Source organism: Suricata suricatta, chromosome X, assembly GCF_006229205.1.
Source record: "Suricata suricatta isolate VVHF042 chromosome X, meerkat_22Aug2017_6uvM2_HiC, whole genome shotgun sequence".
Lineage (NCBI taxonomy): Eukaryota > Metazoa > Chordata > Mammalia > Carnivora > Herpestidae > Suricata > Suricata suricatta.
In genome coordinates, this window is record NC_043717.1 from 8,549,689 (window position 1) to 8,572,933 (window position 23,245).

Here is a 23,245-nt window from a genome sequence, read left to right on the forward strand (position 1 = left end):
CCACTCCGCTTTGTAATCCTGCCAACAGCCAGAGAGCTGGGTCAGGGTTTCTACTTGTCAGTATGCCTTTAAAAGAAGTATGTGTTTTCCCATTGAAATTGTTCTACTCAACAAAATTAGCAATGTAAACTATAAGAATACACACACACACACACACACACACACACACAACATGGGGTTCAATTAAGCAATTGCCATTTCTTTTTTGAATTTTAAATTGCAGGTCATGAACACTTTTATTTTGCCAGATTTGACCTCTAAAAAATGTAGTTACAAGTCCATGAAACCAACATACAGATCCATAGAAAATCACATTCAAGGGCATCAAGGCTACGGTTTTGGTCACATGGCATTGATCTCTTGAGGGGAAATTGAAGAGCTTTTACCTTCTTCCTTGGAGTCCAATGTCTCACATTCATTCAGTTGTTTATTAAGGACTACTATTCATTGGCCGATTCCCTTTTGTCACAAAAGGAATTATGAATTACGAAACCTAACTGGGAAAAAGGGAAAACAAAACAGTCCATGGTCCTCACCCCTGAATGAACCTGTGGAGTGTTCTAAGCTCCCGTGAATGATTTGAACAATGTCATGATATCAAAAAGTGCAGGGTAGTTTGGAAATGTGTGGACTCCAGATTTAGCGCACGGGCCCAAACTCGCATCTTCCTCCCTTTCAGTGCGCTGTTACCTGACCTTGGCCCTGTCATGCTTTCTGGGCTGCGTCAGCCTGGAGTCTCACTCAGGAAAAAACCACATCTCTGTGCTCTCCCTCTGGATCCCCTTGTGGACGTCCAGTCTCACCGTAGTTTTGGCGTGATGTCACGTACAGCATCAGCATCTTCAGGTCTTCTCCAGAGGGCCAGCCATGGACCCCTGGCACCCGTTCCATACACCCCTGGAAACTTCCATCCCCCTGGTACAGCCTGGGACCAAGGATTTATCAGTGGTCCTGTGGCTCAGGTCCCCGTGACTTTGTGATGAGGGTTATCGCCTGAGTCCCCTGTGGGGTCAGGCAACAGCTACCCACTGCTGGGGACTGTGCTCTTGTTGAGTGTCTTCTCCTGCCGGACCTGCTTCGCCCACTCCCTTACTGGCCTCTCCAGGAGGCAGTTCGTTAGTAAGACCCTCATCTCAGGGTCTGCTTCTGGGGGGCACAACCAGGGTAGGAGCAGTTTTAAGGGAGTGGGTATCTATGACACAGAGTAAAAGAACTCCGACCACTTCCTTCCCTGGCATTCAGAGTTGTCATTGCTTCCGTGTCTCTCAGCCCGCGTTGAAGGATTCTTGTGATTGGTCTACTCCTCTAGGTGACACAGCGACCCAGCTCCCATAAGATGAGGTGTCTGTTCCGCATTAGCTTTGTCCCGAAGGATCCAATTGACCTTCTACGAAGAGATCCAGTTGCGTTCGAGTATCTCTATGTTCAGGTATGTGAGATTTGCGGCATGTTTTATATGAATGTTGAGGGATAAATTAAATGTGGGGTTTTACCCCTAAATTCCTTCGTTTGGAATCTTCTTTCTCTTTGTCCCCCACCCCACACTCAGTGCATCATGAAAGGACTCCATTTTGCTATTTTCACTTTTGATTTTGAAATCATTTCATAGTTAGGAAAAAGCTGCAAGAGTAGTGAAAGAACTCTTTGATCTCCTTCACCCAGATTCACCACTGGTTCTCATTTTACCTGTTTGCTTTATCTTTAGTATGAACACATGCTCACACCCCTGCCCTGCACCGTGCCACACACACACACACACACACATGCACACACACACAAGTTCTTTCACCAAACCATTTTTCTAGAACAGGATCCACTCCAGGAACCCATTTTGCATCTCATTATCATGTCACTTTAACCTCCTTAAGTCCAGAACGTTCCTCAGTCTTTCTTTGACATTCAAGACTTCGACAGTTTTGAGGAGTGCTGGTCAGTTATTTTGTAGAAATCCTGGAATTTGAGTCCCTGTGATAGTTTTCTCCTAATTAGGTTGAGGGTATGTCATTTAGGCAGAAGAATGACATGAGTGACTTTGTGTCCTCCCCAGTCCATCACGTCAGGAGGCATATGATGTCACTTTGTCCCCTTACTTAATGGTGAAAGGAACTGTGACTCTTGGTGAAGGTGACCATCTGCAAATTTATCCATCCAGAAGTTACTACTTTTTTGTGATTAACAAGGAATTTGTGGAGAGTAATTAGTACCCTTTCACTCACTAGCTTCAGGACTCATTCATGCTTCTGGCCCAGATCCATTATTACTGCAATGGTTTTAAAATGATGATTTTTCTAAGTCCATTATTTCTTCTTCATTTATTAATTAGCATTCTACTATGAAAAAGATTTTTTTCCTTTCTCCTTTATTTACTCATTTATGCACTCATTTATTTGGGGCTTAGAGGGTTCTGAAATGTGATATATCTTACAATGGAATAATTAATTTCAAGACAATAAGACTTCAAGAAAATAGTATCCTTTGCAGACTGACTATATCTAATTCTGGGTTATAATTCTCAAAAAACAAGGCTTCCAGAGATGAGAGTCTTTTCCTAGTTTGCTCCAAAGGGAATTTATTCGTCTGACTTTAGGAGATGTTCCTACATTTTTCCCTAACTGCTACCCATTACTCTCGCTTAAATTCCCAGCACAATCACATTAAACAGTAAGAACCCATTTACCTGAAGTTTAAGCATCTCAAAGTTAGAACTACTCAAAGAGACTGTAAACCTAAATGTAACCTCCCCTGAAAAAAAAAAGGGAGAAAGTGCCAAAGCGAGGCAAAAAAACAAGCAACAACAAGAAACCAAAGACCCGCCCCCTTCAGGTAGCGCTACCTGTGTAAGACAGTGATTTCTGGAGCCGCAGGAAATAAAACACAAAGAAGTTGGAAAAAGAAAGAAAAAGAAACAGTTGTTCATTCTAGGTCATTGATGTACCGGTTTTTGTTCTAATATTCGCAGTATTTTCTTGTATATTTCAAAGCTCTTAGAGTCTTTAAAAAATTGAGTGGGAAAAGAAAACAGGTAGAAGATGACAGAGACACATGGCAAGGTAAGTGCCAGAGCTTGGGAATGGGGCATAAATTAAAGTGGCAGTAAACCCTGGAGAACAGAAATTAAATCGAAGGAGAAAGAAGCCGGATGTACTAGAACATTCTAGCAGATAGGGCACTAAAGGCAAGGCTCGCTTAAACGCTCCCCACCTCAGTACTCTTTGGAAGAGACTGTGGTACTTACGGCTCAGTAGGATGATTAATGTTCATGAAGATAATCCTGAGTCATCTGGAAAAGGCAAGTCCTTTTCAGCATTCCCTGTTTATCACATAAAGAAATGTACGGTGTGCTTTACACCGTTTCCTACCCAGAACGGTGAAACTGTCATGGCCCAAGTTTTTTAGATGTTCAACTCTGGCCACTTGAGCCCCTCCACTATGTCCCCTGTTCCCCAGCAGGCCAAGTGACCTGGAAGTGACTGCCTGATTCTTGGCCGATCCTTATCCCTCCTGAGAACCAAGCTAGGGCCCTCCCATGGCCACTCAGATGGTGTGCTACATTTTTTGGCTTGTTAGTTACAAATAAATAGTTAGGGGGGCCAGTCAGTGTGTGACTGTAGACAGATGCATTCATTTGCCGTTCCCTATAATTATGTACTCATGCCATTCACGAGGTGCTGCTTCAAAACCATTTGACTCTGCTTCTGCTCTAAACATCCCGTTTCATAATGCCCATGGCCTTTACGAAAGAGGAACGCGGTTGTGTTTCTCCTGGGGAGCACCGGCCTCTTAGGCAGGCCAGGAGGACGGCTAAGCACAATTTTGTGTAAGGTGTGTCTATTCAAATCTAATGCAGTTCGTCGAGATCTTCCTTATTCAAATGATACACTTTGTATACGTGTGGGACCATTCTGAGAAGTGACCCTGCCCAGCGATCTTGCACGGGTGTTGGACTAGCCCGCACCCCTTCGAGGATTAGCCAATGGAGGGAGGGAAGGAGGTGGGAAGCCATGTGTGCTGGGCCAAAATTAAGCTACCATCCTCTCATATGTCCTCCGCTGAGAATAAGAAATGAAAATTTCTTGGCATCCGACTCCATATCACAGACTGTGAGGTATGTCCAAAATAACTTCTCTGTTGAACAGAAGTCAGTGGATCTGCAAGTGGTGCTGTGTACCCATGTCGCTTCTAAGGTACCAAAAAGACGCCGGAAAATTAGCCTAGAGAACGAGAGTAAGCAGAAGCAATATATACATTACAGTTTATATTGCAATATACATTACGTTATATAATATACAATACACATTGCAAAGATGAAACCCAAGTCATCCTTGTGGGTTGCTGTTGAGGACAATAGCCATTGATGAGATGAACTTGGCAATGAAAATAGAGGCTTGAGGGTGGTCATATCTGTTAATCTCCTACACATTCGTGAGCCATGAGGCAGTCCACAAATGTTAGCATATATAGTGACAGAACACCCTGGTAATTCACACTGTTGTCATTCATAATTACCTGTCCACCATCTATGAAGAAAAAGATGGTTACACCGTTTAGTAAGCGGGACAACACCTGAGAGACTACGTGATGTTTTAAAACCCTTGGAACAGCCTCAGTCCACAATAAATGAGCTTTCTGTGCGCTTAAAGTAGAGTATTGGGACCTCTATTTAGCAAAACAGTGGCCACCATTTGCTTTGCTTGTGTTAACTGTATTTTAAGTAATGTAATTATGAGTAATAAAAGTATGATTCGTGCCACTATATATATATATCAGACTTCACACTAATTCTCCAGGATCAGTCTGAACTAATTATATAATACAATTAAGTGACTAAACACCTTGCCAAAAACTCACCCAGGTTAAATACAGGGTATGAAAGGGATGGGGAAAAAGCAGTCCCCGTCACAACTCTATGGAGAATCAATGGTGACTCACCCTAAAACACATTCCAGTTTATGAAACATCCTTAGAGATGTACCAGCAACCTTGAGAGTGAGCCCATTTTTCAGGTAGGAAAACAGAGTCAAGAGAGATGAAATGCCATGTTCGAGGCTGTCTGATGAGTAGCTGACAGAGCCTAGGACCAAACCTGGAGCTTCTGTCTCTAAATCCTATGCTCAAATCCTGTGTCAAGGGTGAGACGCCACAGCAGTCTTAGAAGCAAGCCGTCTATTAAAATGATTTACCAACAAACATTAAGTGCTTGTTATGGCCTGGTGCTATGCCAAGTGGCTTCCTCACCCTCACCCTTCATGAGACTGTAAGATGAGCCTCAACCCCATGGTGTCCCTTTAGGGACACCCGTAGGACACCCGAAGACACTTGGAAATAACTGGTAAACCCAACACTAAAACAAAATGGCTGCCTTCACTCAGACCGCCCTATCTCATACCAGACCTGCTTCCAGTAAGGAGTTCTGTGCAATCGAGATAGGTGCGAGATTTTCAGAAGGAGCAAAGGTAGAGAGAAGACCATATTACAGATGGAGGCAGAGAGAGGAGGTGATTTCCCTCTTAGGAGCAAGGGGACAAGCTGAGAGGCACGACCCTGGAGCATGGGGATAGAGCCTGCATTGCGAAGCGCCTGTAGGGCATGGGTCAGTATTGGAAGGGTAAATGTTGTGTGCGGATGCCATACAGGGGTACGTGTTCCCACTTCTTAACGTCAGTACACGAAAGGGTCACAAATGTGCTTTGCTTGGAAAAGACGCAAAGGATCTGATACAGTTTTGCATTCGAAATCTTCTTGGGACAAGGCAAAGAAGGAAAAGGCCAAATATCGTATTTTCTAGCCCCCAAGCCTAGTTTTCCAGGACAAAAATAAGTGCGTGCGCACGCACTCACAACATGCACGCGGTTATGCCAAAGCGACACTGTGGTTCCCAGTGACCGATGGCTCAATGCTTTGCTCCTAATGAGCGAGCATGTCCTGTTGGGAACCAAGTCACTGTGGCGACGCTGCAACACGCTCACAGCCACCCTTCCATCTGAAACTCGCCACACACCCTGTGAGGTAGGCATCCCCCCATGTACAGATGAAGCAAACTGAGGCCCAGCGATGTGGGATGACGCCCTCAGAGTCACAGCGGGGGCGGTCACCACTGGAGCGAGCTGAGGATTTTACTGGCTGCGCATTAGCGAGTACACCAGTGCGCCGAGCCGAAGCGCTTGGTGTGGATCCCATTCAGTATTGGCACCGCTCCAGTGGCGTGTTTGCATGAATCCCCATTGCACAGATGAGTAAACTAAGGCTGCAAGAGTAAAGTGGTTGAAGGTACGCGCACAGGTGGGCATTGGCCAAGCCAAGTTTCCGAAGCAGGTGGGTGTGAGCCCAGGGCTGCTGCAGGCCAGCCCCTTGCTAAATCTGCCTCCCCAGAGCCCCTTTAGAGAGCTAAATGGCAGTTAATGACATTGGCAATGACTGCTGTTTACGCGTATGAGTATGAGCACTCACAACTTACCAGGTAGAGTTCTAAGGACTTCACATGGTTAGCTCATTTCATCCTCACCAAAGCCCCGTGAATAGGGAGCAGTATGATGCCCGATTTACAAAAAAGGAAACTGAGGCACGGCATAGTTAAGGGACTTGTCCAAGTTCCCACCCCTGTGAAGTGGAGGAATAGGATTTGAATCCAAGATTCCAACCCCAGCTCAAGCCACATGGTGCTGTCAGAGCTTTGCGTGTTCAATCGCGGCACCTGTGTTTGGAAATTCTGTACCTGAATTCCTAATTATTTTTACAAAAAGCTAAATATTTAAATAGCAGCTCATTTGTCGATGAATGTTAAATGTTTTGTGCGGTCCCTGTGTTTGTGCACGTAATTAAATACTGACTGGGTTCCAAGCAGCCTGGTGGAAATGTTTCCACATTTAGCCTCTTTGCCTTTGACGGGAAGGTGGGACACGAGGGAAATGCATTCACCTGTTCCTCTGAGGAGCACGGGCCGCCCATTCTTTGACACGCTGCGCCCTCTGCTGGTCTCTTTTGCAGAGTTGTAACGACGTCGTTCAGGAACGATTTGGGCCCGAGCTGAAATATGACATAGCCCTACGGCTGGCAGCCTTGCAAATGTACATCGCAACCGTCACCACGAAGCAAACGCAGAAAATCTCTCTCAAATACATCGAGTAAGTGTTGACTCTCGGAGCCATTTCAGACACAAAGATGCTGTGTCCGTAACGCCCAAGTGTATTTTCAATGTATGTCTCTATTTCCAAAATGGATCCTCTTTGTGGCAGGGCATTTGTTAAACATGGGCAAAATATATGAACGTCGTGTTCATTTTTGGTGGAAGAGATCCATTTCTTACATAATCCACCTTTCGAGAATTGTTTAAAATATGAGGATCAGATTTAACATGAAGCCTACGCTTTAAAATTCCTAAACGGACTTGATTCCAAGCCAAGCTTTGGTCTCCGTGCTCTTCAGACAGGAAGCTCTTTAATGCTTGTGACATCCCTATGAGATCAGTAGGATTTTAGCTATATTTTACAGATGAGCAAACCCAGGCCCATGATGAGTAAGGCATTTGCCCAAGTCACAAGGCTACTAACTAGAGGGGTGGGGATTCGAACCCAGGCAGCAGGACTTCACCTTGTGCTATAGGTCGTGTGATCAGTGGAAGCACCTGTGTGAAGAAAGTGGCCTGCAGAACCTGAGTAACGCTCTTAGCCACAGTCAGGAAGGAGGGTATCTGTGGTAAAGAATCGTGGCTGCTGGAAGGGATGCCGTACGATCAAACTTTGCTTCACGATTCAAATGTTTGACAAATGTGACCCTTCTCTTGCTCCGTGTCAGCACGTAGTACTGTAGTATCTTCTCTCTGGCCAGAGAAGGTTCCCTCTTAGAAAAAGGCAGTCGTGCTGCCCTCCGTTAGGTCTATTTAAGGGTCTTCCTTTAAAAGAGAGCCCTCGGTCGCCCCGTTGGCAGGCGGCTCAGCCACAGGAACGCTATTTCAAAGTTAGTGGCAGGACCAAAGCCACCTAACACCAAAAGCCTTAGAGCCCTGTCCGCCTACACAAGTGATGTGCAAGCTAATTGAAACCCCACCTTCCAAAGAAGCTTCCCATGGGCTGCCTGTAAGCCTCTCTAACTTCCGGCAGCGCAAGGCTGGCCCACCAGCGAGCAAAATGGCTTCCTCCAACGAGTTCAGGACCCCGTGCTGGGGAGGATCAGAGCTCTGGTTTGCTGATTCCAAGGCTGCTACCCTCAAAAGTCTCGGTGCTCCTGTCTATGCTGAGGGACAAATCCTTGTGTGCGCTTTGAGAACCTCAGGCCTTCCGTTTTTCACAGATGGTTTCTCTCTTGCCAGACAGGCCATGGCGGTCGCCTGAGAGAGACTCCGCCCCCAGGGAGGTCTTCCGCTCAGTCAGACACCTTCACTCCCACATCCACTCCCCTTCCTTGTGTTCCTGGGGTAGATGACGCTGGCTTCCATATGAAAAAGTGGCCTGTCCAACTTGACCCGGTTTGCAGGCAATGAAGATGGCTTGAGGAAGAATCTTACAGAGTCCACAATAATGTTCTCACTAAGTAAGCCACTCACCAGACAGCTCTTCACTGAGCATTTCACACTGGGACGGTAGACAGTTCGAATAAGTATACAATCCTCAGCCTCGGAGAATGTGTGGTCTGATTATAAAGATCTGAAAAGTAATGACATAAAATAATGATGCAAGTAGAATTCCCAGGCACCCCATAAGGCGTGCCAGATGATGAGGAGAAATAATAAGTACAAGTGGAGGAGGAGGAAGAAATGGCGATCGTGAAAAACACCATCTTAACTGGGGAGGAGCATGATTGCTCAAGTGGGGGAAGGCTGTCTTCCCACCCTTCTTTGGAGATGATCTGGGGTAGGAGAAACAACTAAACCTTCTCGGAGATCTTCACATAATTTAGGAGGCACTGGGTGGGCACATGACCAATCAGGTTAGAGTTCGTAGAGTTCAAAATATGGACTGTCGTTGGGGTAAGATTGTAGTCGTTGCTGAGGAGACAGGGCCTCTGCAAGCATATATTAGCCCCATTTTATCTGTTTTTCTTGTATATCCACACCTATTTGTGATGTCTGCACCTCCCCACCACTGCCGCACATACTTAAGGGTCACAAACCCCACCTTGACTCCACACCAGCGGCACTCCTCATTCTCACACCCACACACGCATGTGCACATGCATCAAGAAATGTTGAGTGAGGGAGTCAGCCGTCTTCTGGCCGGGAGAGAAGAGAAGTGTGTGTGTCTAGCTAAGTAGCCGTTGGTGAAGGAAAAGGGGAGGGAAGAATGGTCTGGGGGCCTGAAGGGGTTACGCAGGCGCTGGTAAGAGAAGAGAGAAAGCCACAGCGTGGGCAGGTGGAACAGAATCAAAGGAATGGAGAGAAATTGTATTGGAAGTACATGCTCAGATATATGAATGAATTCAACGAGACTCAGAGGTGGGTTGGATAAACTGTCTCTACTGTTTCCACTGGTTCCAAATGCATTCTCTCTGAAGATGGAAGAGTATGTTTCCTTTAAAATGCAGACAGATGTATCAATGATCAGATAGTATGTTTCCTGAGTGTAAATTCAAAGTTGCTTCCCTAATTGGGCACCTCTCTCCATTTCCTGCCTGTCCCTGAGTTCATTCCTTCCAACGAACATCAGAACGCCATTTTGTCTTAGATAACTAATCATCACAAGAATGTGAAATTAAATATCTGCTCTTTATTGCAGAAAAGAATGGGGATTAGAGACTTTTCTTCCCTCTGCTGTGCTGCAAAGCATGAAAGAGAAGAACATCAAGAAAGCACTTTCACACCTTGTCAAAGCAAATCAAAACTTGGTACCACCGGGTAAAAAGGTATCACATTTGCATCTTAATAGAAAGTGGATTTTAAAGAGAAAGGCTTGCATGCATTTTAAAAAATGTTTAAAATTAGCTTGGGAATTAAATACTTGGTACCATATTTTCAGAAGCAGTAACACTATATAACCCCAGCCCCCCCCCCCTTTTTTTTGACTGTTAACCTGTTTCTAAGACTAATGAAAAGTAAGTGTTCTTCTGGAAACTTAGTTATTTCTTGGGAGCTATGGACTCCTGAGTGTATGTGTGTGTGTGTGTGTGTGTGTGTGTGTGTGTGTGTGTGTGTTCACGTGTGCATGTGAGACAACCTTGCATAGCCACTGAGACCTTGTGATTAGAGAAATAGAATTGCAAGATAAGTTCCCATTCCATCACGTTCCCAACTTACCAGTCAGACCAGCTTCAATGCGCAACACTCAACAAAGGTCCTTGTGACCAGACCACCACCGTATTTAAACGAGGGTTTCTTGGGGCGCCCGAGGGGCTCAGTCAGTTAAGCGTCTGACTTCAGCTCAGGTCATGATCTCACCACACGTGGGTTCGCGCCCCGCCTCTGGCTCTGTGCTGACAGCTCGGAGCCTGGAGCCTGCTTCCAATTCTCTGTCTTCCTCCCTCTCTGCCCCTCCCCCACTCGCACTCTATCTCTCTCTCTCTCTCAAAAATGAATAAGTGTTAAAAAAAATTGTTCTTTAAAAAACAACCAGGGTTTCTCTGCCTCCCCACTGTTGGCATTTGGAATCATTCTTTGCTGGGAGAGGGGGGCTTTCCTGCACATTGTGTGGTATTTAGCAGATCTCTGCTCTCTGCCCACAAGATGCCCTTGATTATGACAAAGAAAAATGTCTTCGGACATTGCCAAATGTGCCCTGGGAAACAAGATCAGCCCTGGTTGACCACCACTGAATTCAGTCTTACTTCTGAAAGGAAGATACAGTTACTTCTACCATTCACCATCATTAGTGTTAAAATCTCCATCCTTTTTGTTGTTGTTGTTGGAAAAAATACAAAGGCCACGTTCAAATAGATTGTTGGTCTGAATAGAGAGTTATGTTCGTAGGGAATAAAAAGCAAAAGGTTTCAAGAACCAGAAAGAGGAACCTTAAAATACTGGACTTATAAAATTGGAAGTGGGTAAGCCACCCCAGCATGCTTCACGATTGATGTTCCGCATAGAAACTTGGGCTAATACAAATCACAGTTTATGTGTGTAATTCTTTGGTCTTTGTATTGGATGATAAGTCATTTTTACTGGCTGAAACGTACTCATTTCTGTTCCTTCCTCACGCCATGGCTTTGGAAAATGTAAGTCAGGTTTGACACACGATCAGCCCCCATCACCTTACTTCCTTATTTCTGAGAGCTTCCGCTCACAGAAATCTAGCTGGACGTCATGGATCAAGATTCTTTGGGGGTGCCTGGCTGACTCAGTTGGTAGAGCATGAGGCTCTTGATCTTCAGGTTGTGATTTCGAGCCCCGCATTGGGTGTAGAGATTTTTAAATAAATACACTTAAACAAAAACAATTTTTAAAATTTCTGTTACGATTGATGCAAAGCTAATTTTTTTTATTGGCTTGATAGGATTTTTTTCAAGCATGGCCCACTGGTTTTGTAATAATTTGGATAACTACTCTAAGATCTATCCATCACTGTTTTTCTGTAAAGGTCAGTTTTTCTAGCCAAGAGTAAGTGGTTTGCTTTCAAATCGATTTGCAAAATGCTTTGGGCTTTTGAAGGAAGTAGGATGACCAGCTGACAATTACAGGAAAGGTAGTGCATTTTGGTATAGTTAACAATCCAGTACTTTTTAGAAAAATTTTTTAGCGTTTTATCTTATCTTTTTGAGAGACGGAGAGAGACAGAGTGCAAGCAGGGGAGGGGCAGAGAGAGAGGGAGACACAGAATCCAAAGCAGCTCCAGGCTCTGAGCTGTCAGCACAGAACCCTACACGGGGCTCGAACCCAATAACTGTGAGATCATGACCTGAGCCGAAGGTGGACGCTCAATCGACTGGGCCACCCAGGCACCCCTACAATCCAGTACTTTTTTTATAATGTGTTCAAATTGGCTCTCCCAAACTCTGTGTCCAGGTGAGTCTCCTGTACATGGCCCGCCTCATCCCTACCCGCGATTGGAAGGCGCCACTCGACTCTCGGAGCCTCCAATAAGCAGCTGTGTCAGTGGACTATCTTACCATCTCGTTCTTATTTGTTGAGAACCCTGGGCCAGCAGATCCATGCTTATGACCCGCACCCCCTCCACCGCTATCCTGCCACCAATGCCTTTTTCCCCAAATCAGAAGGTTTTAATCTGAATTTCTTGTTGTGGCCCTTTATCACGAAACCAAGCACACAGCAATTTACTGTGACTTTGACTCCTTATGAGGAATCCTCGTCACACTCCATCTGTTGGTAGTAAAAGCATCTGGGTCTGCCCTTGTTTGTAGCCGGTCTCCGGCAGAAACAGACTAATACTCAATGGAATTAACCCCTGGGGTTTCTTTTCTCTCCTCAGCTGTCTGCACTGCAAGCCAAGGTCCATTATCTCAAGTTCCTCAGTGATCTTCGGTTGTATGGGGGTCGCGTGTTCAAGGCGACATTAGTGGTAATTGCTTTTTCTTGCTTTCTCTGGGAAGCCCAGAAGCCTGCAAAATGTCACTGCCATCGGCTGTCTCCAATGAGCTGCCTTTGATGACAAAAGCCAATCGGCTATGAATCTTTTCCAGCCTTCATTTCTAATCGACTGCACCACAGTCTGAAAATATGAGACGAAATGTTAAACTAGATAACGCCACTGCAGAATGCCCTAGAAAAGGAAACAGGAGGAACCGAGAGAATTGATGCACGCTAACAATGGCCTTCTTTTAAATCACTGGGCCAGGAGTTGCTTTCATATTAAAAAAGAAAAAAAAATCCTCATTTCTAAATGTGTCTCACAATGATGAAAAAATGTGCTATGATAACATTTACTGTCTATGCTATTCATAATTTAGCAGAGCCTCAATGCAATGATGATGTCCGGGGCTTCTAATTGGATGATTTGGTACAATCTAATCGAAAAATGCATTCTAAGGAAAATGTGATCTTCTGAGAACAGACTCTCAGGTTCAACTCTGCATGGCGGCTTAGAGGTCTAGAAATTTTTTATTTTTGTCACCATCTCTTAGCAGGCAGAAAAGCGGTCAGAAGTGACTCTCCTGGTGGGGCCCCGATATGGCATAAGCCATGTCATAAACACCAAAACCAATCTGGTGGCCCTGTTAGCTGACTTCAGCCACGTCAACAGGATTGAGATGTTCACCGAAGAAGAAAGCTTGGTGAGGGTGGAGCTCCATGTCCTGGACGTAAATGTAAGTCTTTCAAATGTTGACACAGGGCCTTGGTCTGAACAGCGCGTTTGTGATGACACCGCTGACATTTCCAAAGCAGTCAAAATTTCAGTGTGTGCAAAGGATCAGAAATGCGACGAGGTGTAGGGTCGTGGGAATGGGGATGGGTGGGGGGAAACCAACGTTCACCCACCCCAGGCCCGAGGGCTCCAGTCCTCACTCAAGAGCTGTGTGATTTGAGGACAGAGTACATGAATCACAGATGTAGAGAGTGGGGAGATGTTTCCCTGCTAACCTTCTAGAATATTCATGTACAGAGTCGGGGAGATTTTTCCCAACTTTATTTAGAACTCCCATTCCCTTTTGTCAGATTGAGTCCGTATGTGTTTATTCTTTGCGAAAAGCTGAGTATTTCAGCCAGTCTGTCTTTTTGTGCTGTCACAATTAGTACCAGCAACATCTGGCCCCTCTGAATGTCATGGCCATTCCATTTAAAATAAGAATTTGAGATTGTCCTCAAAGGGGAGAACTTTACTCCCAAAAGAGAAAATTGACAGGAAATAACCCGGGTGCCCCATTCCTACCTTCTTGTCCCAGTAGTAGACAAGTCATTGGATTTCAGCCATGTTTAACGTATCTGTGTTTCCATGGAGAAAAGGAAACAGCATCGACCAGGAGGAATGCTGTGAGAACAGGCAGGGAGGACCCACTCCCACCAGGGCTCTGTCTACACAGCAAATCGAAAAGTCTCAGTGTACTCTGCAACGGGAGGAAGTGACCGTGGAAGGGAGAGTATGGAGCTCAGACATGGTGGCCATGGCTCGTGGCATTTCATGGGCTGACTCCAGGTCTCTGGTTGACTTCATGACACTGAAAGTGCAAGAACTTGGAATGCCTGGCCCAGTCCGTGAGCAAAGATACTAAGAACAATGGCTCCCTGTGAAAAAAGAGTAGGAAAAAGAGTGAATTGGATACAATCGTCACATACCTGATAACAGGATAATCTGGCCTGACAGAAGTAGGTGGCAAGACCCTACTGGTGGTTTCGTGCTTATAGGAGAGAATCGTGGGATGCCTTGAGGGGAGACCTCACCTAAAATGGAAAGAGAAGGTAGTTCGTCAGGTAATATGTGGGCTTTTATTGGGAAGTTACATTCCACAGCCAAGGCCGTCAAACCTGGCCCGGGTCCTATACCTGAGACCAAAAGCAAGAGCCAGTCACTGGGACATTTCTGTGTCTCTCGGGGTATCAGCTTTTGTATTGCTCCCTTATTCTTCTCTCGGGTTCTCTCTCCTTCAACTAGAAGAGACCAGCCAGTCATCCTTCCTGATTCAATGAGAGTAAGTGCTTCAACTCAACACTTCCTCCACCATATGCTTAAGACTCCTCTCCAATTATATGATAACCTCTTGGTTTCTGGAAAGTTTTAGCAAGGCCTTTTCTTAACTCCCACCTCTGTTTTCCTCCCTGTGAATTTGCAATTTCGTTTACAAGCATCCTTTTCCTGGACCTTTTTGACACTTTTCATTCAGTCTTGGAAGTAATTTCCTCCTAAATTTTTACTTCTTTTCAACACTCACTTTCACTATGAACCCAAACTTTATCTTCCTGTGATTTTTTTTTTCAGATCACGGGTTCACATTTGGTAACTGACTCCTTAACTATAACTTTTTAAGATGGTAACTGTTTAGAAACAAAACGGATGTTATCTTTTTTCTCCCATTCCAATATTCCTTGGAAAGATCCAAAATGTCTGAGCTTTCAAGATGGCGTCACCTAAATGTTTTCCAGTAAGGCGGTTGGTGTTATTTCGGACCTTTCGTGTTTGTTCAATGAAACGGTTGCTCAGGAACTTTCTTTGTTACATTTCCTAAGCACAAATACAACTGTTGTCCTGAGGTTGCTGACTGAGGGAGGGATGGCTTTAACCAAAGTATTCTCTTTTGCATAGCCCATCACGCTCCTGATGGAATCATCAGATGCCATGAACCTGGCCTGCTTAACTGCTGGCTACTACCGGCTACTTGTGGATTCCAGGAGGTCAATATTTAACATGGCCAACAAGAAAAACACCGGGACCCAGGAAACAGGTATTCTCTTCCTAAACTCATGAAGCACTGACCTCCCCCACCTCCCGCACCCCACCTGGCAACAATAAGGATGTATCTCAAAAAGTTAAAACAGTACTCCTACAAAAATCTAATGTCCAAATATAATACAAAAGCCTTCAGATAATTTGGATATGATCTAATTTTTTACTTGAAATGTTGGTTTTTCCATCCTGTTTTTCACATCACTTAGAAGTGCTGGGGAAGATGTCTCAAAGGCAGTGATCTTATTCTGAAGGGAGTAAGCATTTGTCTTTATGACAGTTTTCACCACCTTGCTCTTACAGAAGGCAGGACACAGAGAACTAACAACAGTATGCCCAGTAGGAGTTCTGAGCCTCACCTTTAGGGCTTGTCTCTCCTTAAGGGGCCCTAGGCCTCAGTGTCTGGGCACGTCCTCCTATAACAGACTTACATCCAGGATTCTGGAAGCTCTACCAATAGGACTTGGGTGGTACGCAGCCCTTGGACTTGGGCCTCTAGACAGGACCCCGGCAGTCATCTTAGCTCTGTAGTGAGAGCACGGAGATAGGAAAGACCTCAACCAAATTCAGCCACTTGACAGGATGAGCTCACTCACGAGTGAGGCCAAGGAGGGCCGCGGTGTTAAGGGTTTGTTTCTTTGAGGGTGGGTGGTTTTCATTTGTTTTAGACTTTTTTTCTTTAGTGTTTGATTATTTTCCTCCATCTACAGTGGACACCCAGTAAATGTGGCTGATGGACAGACACTAGCATTCAAAGCAGAGCTGCTGACCCATGAAAAACTTAGAATCATGGGGCGCCTAGGTGGCTCAGTCGGTTGAGCATCCAACTTCGGCTCAGGTCATGGTCTCGCAGTTCGTGAGTTCGAGCCCTACATCAGACTCGCTGCTGTCAGCATGAAGCCCGCTTCGGATCCCTCTATCCCCCCACCTCTCACTCTCTGCCGCTCCCCCTCTTGTGCTCTCTCTCTCAAAAATAAATAAACATTTAAAGAATTATAATCAGAGTTTCTTTTGAAAAAAAGGGAAATTCTTAAGAACAAATTCCATTGTCACTGTTTCTGAAAGAGAGAGGGGGGAAGGAAAACCCGCTCACTTTTAGACTTAGCAGAAAACAGAAATGATTATTCCATAAATATATTGTAGGTTGTCGATAGACACACACAACCCAAGTTTGTTTGTTTGTTTTATTTTATTTCTCTATGTTAAGTGTTTTCTCAGTTGTAAAATCGGATCTGGGAACCTAGCTTGCAAGGAAAGGGTTAGGAAGGAAGTTCCGCACCACACCGAGAAGGTTGCCTGATACTTCTGTCAACAATTGGCAGGGAAGGAGGAGCAGAAGTACTTGAGCATGAAAGTGACAGGGACAGAAAAAGACGAGGAAGACCCTGAGAGTTGCAAATGATGGGAAACAAACAGGGAAGGAACAAAAAGGTGGTGGCGAACGGGCACCATGTTGGTGGTGAACATTGGCGGGCTCGCATGTTTTCACTGAGCCAGGAGATTTTGAACAATTTACCCCCGGCCTGGGAAATTGTGAAGATCAGCTCAGCGGTGTGACACCATCCTTTTGCATTGGAAAACCAGTTTGCGGCTCTCAGTTTTCAAATCTCGGAGTTTATCTTGAAAATCAAACCTGTTCCCCAGAGACCCTTAAGATTGTCCAGGCGCATGAAGAAAACTAAACCCACCATTTCAAAAACAGTCTCCGTAACAAGGGCCCCCATTCTGCCATTTATAGTGATTCACAATGTAACGTGTAATCAAATTTCGAGGGACAAAAACTATTATCCCCATGGGGAAAGAATGGACCTTCAACCTTTGAATAATTTCTCCTCAGTTCTACACTGAGAATGAGGGTGAGGGCATGTGCCACAAATCTCTTTCTGCTAGGGGGTATCGGGAATGTGTATAAGCAGGGGGGCATGGGGCAGAGCTGGCATGCACCAAGGAGCAACTGGTTGACCAAAGCTGAGTAGCAGCCCATGGCTTAGCATCCTCTAATGGTTGCAAATCCACTCTCTTCTTCAGAAACTCCCCCTGAGACCCAAGAAGTGTAGAGCGTGAAGTCTGTTTAGACCAGTTCATCCCTGTCACACCATCCTCCTGTTTTATGGGAAACTGGGCCATGGCATAGACCCTGGTTCCTAACCCACATCCTTCTGTATCTCTAATCATTTTAAAAGCCAAGTACCTACACCCTTCTGAAAGGAAGCCAAGACTGAGTGTGTATTTTCTTCTTGTCTCAAATTGGTCAGAGACCTTAGTCAAGATCTCTAATAAGGAACAGTAAGCCTGCATTTCTTCCCTATCATGAAAATTAACCTTTAATTACTTTCACAATCCCTGAACCCACATATCTATGCATCTCTGTGCATTAGGAGGGTCTGAGTGACTATAAACTTGTTTTAGCCTGCTCATCTATTCAGCTTTCATGTTAGTCTAAAGCAGAAGTTGGCCAACTGTGGCTCATGGATCAAATCTTATAAATAAAGTTTTATTGGTACTCAACCATGCACATTGTATTTGTTTCCTAGGGCTGCTGTGACAGATTATCACAAACCCTGGGGCTTAACATAACAAGAACTTATTCTCTCACAATTTTGGTGGCTACAGGTCCAAAATCTAGGCAGCGGCAGCCATACCTCTCCAAAGGCTCAAGGGAAGAACCCTTTCTTGCCCCTTCCATCTTTACGTGGCCTTCCCTTCCTTTCTGTGGGGCCCAAATCTCCCTCTGCTTTTATCCTATAGGGACACTTATCGTTGGATTTAGGGCTCACACGGATAATCCAGATAAACTCCTCTCAAGGTCCATAACTGAATTACACTTGCAAAGGCTCTTTTTCCCAAGGTCATAATCGCAGAGTGGATACATCTTTGAAGAGGCTGCCATTCCCCCCACGACATGCATTTGTTTATGTGTCATCTATGGCTACCTTTGCATTACCATGGCAGAGTTGAGTAGTTGCTCAACCAAGCAGTTGGCCCACAAAACCTAAAATGTCAACTATCTAGCCCTCCCTTTACAGGAAAATTTTGCCAACCACAAGTTTAAACCCAGAACCCTGTCACAGCTTTGCTAAACTACTCTCCCTCTCCCAGCAATTTATGTTCCTGATCTACACAGACGTGTGCATCCACATGCACATACACCCCTATATGCAGTCCTAATCGAAATCGTTCATGAAACAATGCTGAACCCCCACAGGTATATTTATTATAAGGTAACATGTAAATATGGCTCTTGAGTAGCTCAATGTCTTCAAAATTATATCTTGACTTGCTATTCATGAAAATAAATGCATTTAGCAAATGACTTGGAACAACATTCGGCATTGAGTTTATTGGGTATAACTGGGGGTGAGGGGTGTGAAAACGTCTCCAGTAAAACTGATTTTCCCCCCATTGGACTTGTACATCTCATGTCAGTATTATGCAAACTTGGGCCAGGGGGGCAATTTGAGGATACTCATGGGAGATTATGTGGCCCTAACATTTCCTCAGAATGTTACCTCTGGAATCTACAAACAGTATTGACAGAATGACATACTGCTCTGTCTTGTTAAATATCAGAACAAAATCCCCACATCAAAATTCCCTATTGGGAGATCCCCGAGGAACAAACAAAACTATGATTTTTAAATTAGGGTTTTGCAATTTTAATTCACAGGGAACATCTAACAAATCTTTAGGAGTTCTCATGATCCAAATAAAAGTTAAAATTAGTCAATCTATCAACTATGCTTAGAAATAGCAGGGGGGGGGGCACCTGGGTGGCTCAGTAGGTTATGCATCCTACTCTTGGTTTCAGATCAGGTTGTGATCTCACAGTTCATGAGATCGAGCCCCGCAACGGGCTGGGTGCTGACAGCATGGAACCTGCTTGGGGTTCTCTGTTTCTCTCTCTCTCAGCCTCTCCCCTGCTTGAGCTCTCTGTCTCTCTCAAAGTAAAGAAATAAACATTTTTAAAAATCTCCGTAAAAAAAAGAAATAGTAGAAAGAAGTACATTATCTGTGATGTTCCACCATATGCATCATGCGTGCATGTGTGCATACACATACAGGCATACATACCAACATTTATACATGAATATAGTATTAACACCCACTAGGATATAAAAAAGTCTCAAGATAGAGGTTTTGTGCTATCATTATATTATCAAATTCAATTTTTATTTATGTATATGTTAGATTATTTTCGTTATGACATTATTACATTATCATTGCGATATTTCGTAAAATGTGTGGCAGAAATCTGAGGCTCTTTGACTTTATCTGAACTCAATGAGGAAAACGTCCAACATCTTCCTCTACAAAGTGGTCAATATTAGATTTCACTTTACAAAGAAAAGGAGAATCTATTTTCAGGAATAACAGCCTATTGGACTATCACCTTTAAGGATTTTTAAAGGCACGTTACATGTTCACATTCACAAACGTAAGTCAGGTCTTCTAGCAATGGAACCAAGGGTCACATGGAGTCAAGCGGTAGCTCCCTATTCTCAGATGGTATCCTGTTTTATCAAATAGCGGTTCTATTTCGTGGGGGATCAGTTTTGGTACGGTCGATTCTCATGACCATGAAATCCTTACACCTGAAGCCTAAATCGACTGGTACCATATCTGGAAAGCTGAATAACGGTATTTACAAAGGTGATGCTACAAGCCATTAAATTAAGAAACCAGGCCTCACAGTAACGTGTCTTTGCATGATTCTTTTTCTTTAGGAACTGAAAATAAAGGAAAGCATAACATCCTTGGCCCAGATTGGAACTGTATACCCCAGATGACCACCTTTATTGGCGAAGGGGAACAAGAACCCCAGATAACATATATAGATTCAAAACAGAAAACGGTTGACATCACGGATGGCACCTTGTGTCCCAAAGACCACCGGCACCTGTATCTAGACAACACCTATAATCCAGATGAACTCAACCAGCCACTGACCCAGCCAGGAGATGCTCCGTGTGAGGCAGACTACAGAAGTCTTGCTCAGAGGTCCCTGTTGACCCTCTCGGGACCAGACACTCTGAAGAAAGCACAGGAGTCTCCTAGAGGAGCTAAAGTGTCCTTTATTTTCGGAGATCTTGCCTTGGATGACGGTATGAATCCGCCGACTCTTGGCTATGAAAGACTATTGGAGGAGAGCCCAGAACTGCTGGAGCAGCAGAGGAATCTCTACATCAGCGGTGCCAACGACATGAAGGGCCTGGATCTCGCCCCAGACACGGAGAGCATCCAGTTTGTGGCAAATTCTGTTTACGCAAACATAGGTGACGTGAAAAACTTTGAGGCCACCGAGGGGATAGAGGAGCCCCTCCTGCATGACATCTGTTATGCAGAAAACACCGACGACGCAGAAGACGAAGATGAGGTGAGCTGTGAGGAGGACCTCGTGGTGGGAGAGATGAACCAGCCGGCCATCCTCAACCTGTCTGGGTCCAGCGATGACATCATTGACCTCACTTCCCTGCCCCCTCCAGAAGGGGATGACAACGAGGATGACTTCCTGTTGCGTTCCTTGAACATGGCTATCGCCGCACCCCCACCTGGCTTCAGAGATAGTTCAGATGAGGAGGACTCTCAGAGCCAGGGTGCCTCCTTTCTCGAGGACAAGGAGCCAAGCAGAAGTCTGCAAAATGATGAGATCCCCGTGTCCCTCATTGACGCTGTGCCCACCAGCGCTGAGGGGAAGTGTGAGAAGGGCCTGGATAACACCGTGGTTTCCACACTGGAAGCTCTAGAAGCTCTGTCCGTGTCAGAAGAACAGCAGACCAGTGACAATTCAGGTTCTTTCACGATTGTTACATTTATTCACTGATAACCCTGCATTTCATTCTCTCAAGCCATTTACCCTTGGAGTCCCGTTATGTGCTGTTGTCCATTTCACGCATGTCCCATTTCATAAGTGTGCTGAAACTACCATCATGGGTTCTTCGTGTATGTGGTTTCCTTTGTTATTTTATTTTCCGAATGTGTAGCACGTCGTCCCCCCCACCCCCATTTCTGGAACAATTGTGCAATAAATTCAGAGTCCTTACTGAAAAGGGAAAATTTTGGTGTTTGTTTTTTGGTTTTTGTTTGTTTGTTTGTTTTATAATAACGAGTCCCATTTTCTTACGTGTCTCCTAGTGCCTCTGACACCTCCATTAATCCGTTCTTGTTTTTCATGGCATGCAGGTGTAGCCATCTTGCGGGCTTATAGTCCTGAGTCTTCGTCAGACTCGGGCAATGAGACTAACTCTTCTGAAATGACTGAGAGCTCTGAACTGGCCACAGCGCAGAAGCAGTCAGAAAGCCTCTCCCGCATGTTCTTGGCCACTCACGAAGGCTACCACCCCCTTGCAGAAGAGCAGACAGAGTTCCCTGCCTCCAAAACCCCCACTGGGGGCTTGCCTCCCAAGTCCTCACACGCCCTGGCCGCCCGTCCAGCGACTGACCTCCCGCCCAAAGTTGTGCCTTCCAAGCAGATGCTTCACCCAGACCCCATGGAGATGGAGCCGGAAACCATGGAGACCAAGTCAGTCACTGACTATTTTAGCAAACTGCACATGGGGTCAGTGGTGTATTCCTGCACCAGCAAAAGGAAAAGCAAGCTGGCCGATGGGGAGGGGAAGGCACCCCCTAGTGGGAACGTGCCAGGGAAGAAACAGCAGGGGACCAAAACAGCTGAGGTGGAGGAGGACGCCAAAGGGAAATTTGGTACTGTGTCTTCAAGGGATGGCCAACAACATCTAAGCACTTTTAATCTGGAGAGAACTGCCTTTCGCAAGGACAGCCAAAGATGGTACGTGGCCACTGAGGGGGCAGTGGCTGAGAAAAGTGGATTGGAAGCAGCAGCCGGGATAACATTTCCAAGAGCTTCTGGTCTGGGGACAAGGGAGGCGGAAGAGAAGGATGAAGGGTCTCCTGATGGAGAAGCCGGTGAGGTTTCAGGACTTGGCCAGCGAGACCACTACCTAACAGACGTGACCTGTGTATCTTCAGCCAAAGACTTAGACGACCCAGGGGATACTGACCCGTCTACCTGTGACCATCCGTCCAAGCTTCCTGAGGCAGAAGAGAGCGTGGCCCGCCTTTGTGACTACCACCTGGCCAAGCGGATGTCAGCATTGCCAAGCGAGCGCCATTTTTCTCTACAGAGTTCTCAAGGCTCTTCAGTGGACGCGGGCTGCGGCACAGGCAGCAGCAGCAGCACCTGTCCCACACCTGTGGAGTCCCCACTCTGCCCCTCCATGGGGAAGCACCTGATTCCTGAGACTGCAGGGAAAGGCATGACTTATGTTCCTTCAGAGGAGAGAGCCGCTGGGCTTCCCAACCATGGAGCCCCCTTTAAGGAATTGCACCCACAAGCGGAAGGGATGTGTCCGCGGATGACAGTGCCTGCTCTGCACACAGCTATTAATGCGGAACCCCTTTTTGGCACTTTGAGAGATGGATGTCATCGGCTCCCCAAGATTAAGGAAACCACAGGTACAGGCAATGATGGATTTAGCGCTTTGCACTACGTGCTTGAAGCCTGTAAACCAGATTTTCAACAAACCTAAAAACATAAAGTCTGGAAGAAAAGGAAAAGTTAGAATTCTTTTTAAAGGGTGCAGAGCTACGGCGAGGTTGTGTCCATCATTGGTCCCCCAGTGCTTAGTAAATACTGAAGTGTCTAGATCTGGAACAGTAGTGGAAATGGCATTTGCTCTTCAGAACCTTGCTCCATGCTTGCTTTCAAAATCTGTTAGAGCCATCTTCCCCCCCGCCCCCACCCTAAATCCTAAAGGTAGATTTTCAGCAGTGCTCGGTGTGACTTTTAGTTGCAAGACAGTATTACGTAGAGTCACAAAAGTTTGATTTCCTTCTCAAGACCTCAAATTTCCATTTTTGCCCATTCACTATTGAGAGGCAAGGAAGGATAATAGAGCAGGGTAGCAGGGAGACGGAAGGCGTTTGGGAAGACCGTTTTCCTTTTAGCAATACTTAACAGATCTGGCACA

General features: G+C 45.4%; 1 protein-coding gene across 1 annotated transcript in view; it reads left to right on the top strand.

Annotated features, from left to right (window-relative positions):
• Positions 1-23,245, top strand: part of FRMPD4 (FERM and PDZ domain containing 4) — a 793,887-nt gene that overhangs the window by 765,639 nt on the left and 5,003 nt on the right. Inside the window, exons 10-17 of the mRNA XM_029930629.1 lie at positions 1,310-1,429; positions 6,985-7,121; positions 9,708-9,834; positions 12,351-12,440; positions 13,003-13,185; positions 15,117-15,255; positions 19,982-21,046; positions 21,438-22,730. Coding sequence (XP_029786489.1) covers positions 1,310-1,429; positions 6,985-7,121; positions 9,708-9,834; positions 12,351-12,440; positions 13,003-13,185; positions 15,117-15,255; positions 19,982-21,046; positions 21,438-22,730 — 3,154 coding nt within the window. The remainder of the gene's footprint in view (positions 1-1,309; positions 1,430-6,984; positions 7,122-9,707; positions 9,835-12,350; positions 12,441-13,002; positions 13,186-15,116; positions 15,256-19,981; positions 21,047-21,437; positions 22,731-23,245) is intronic.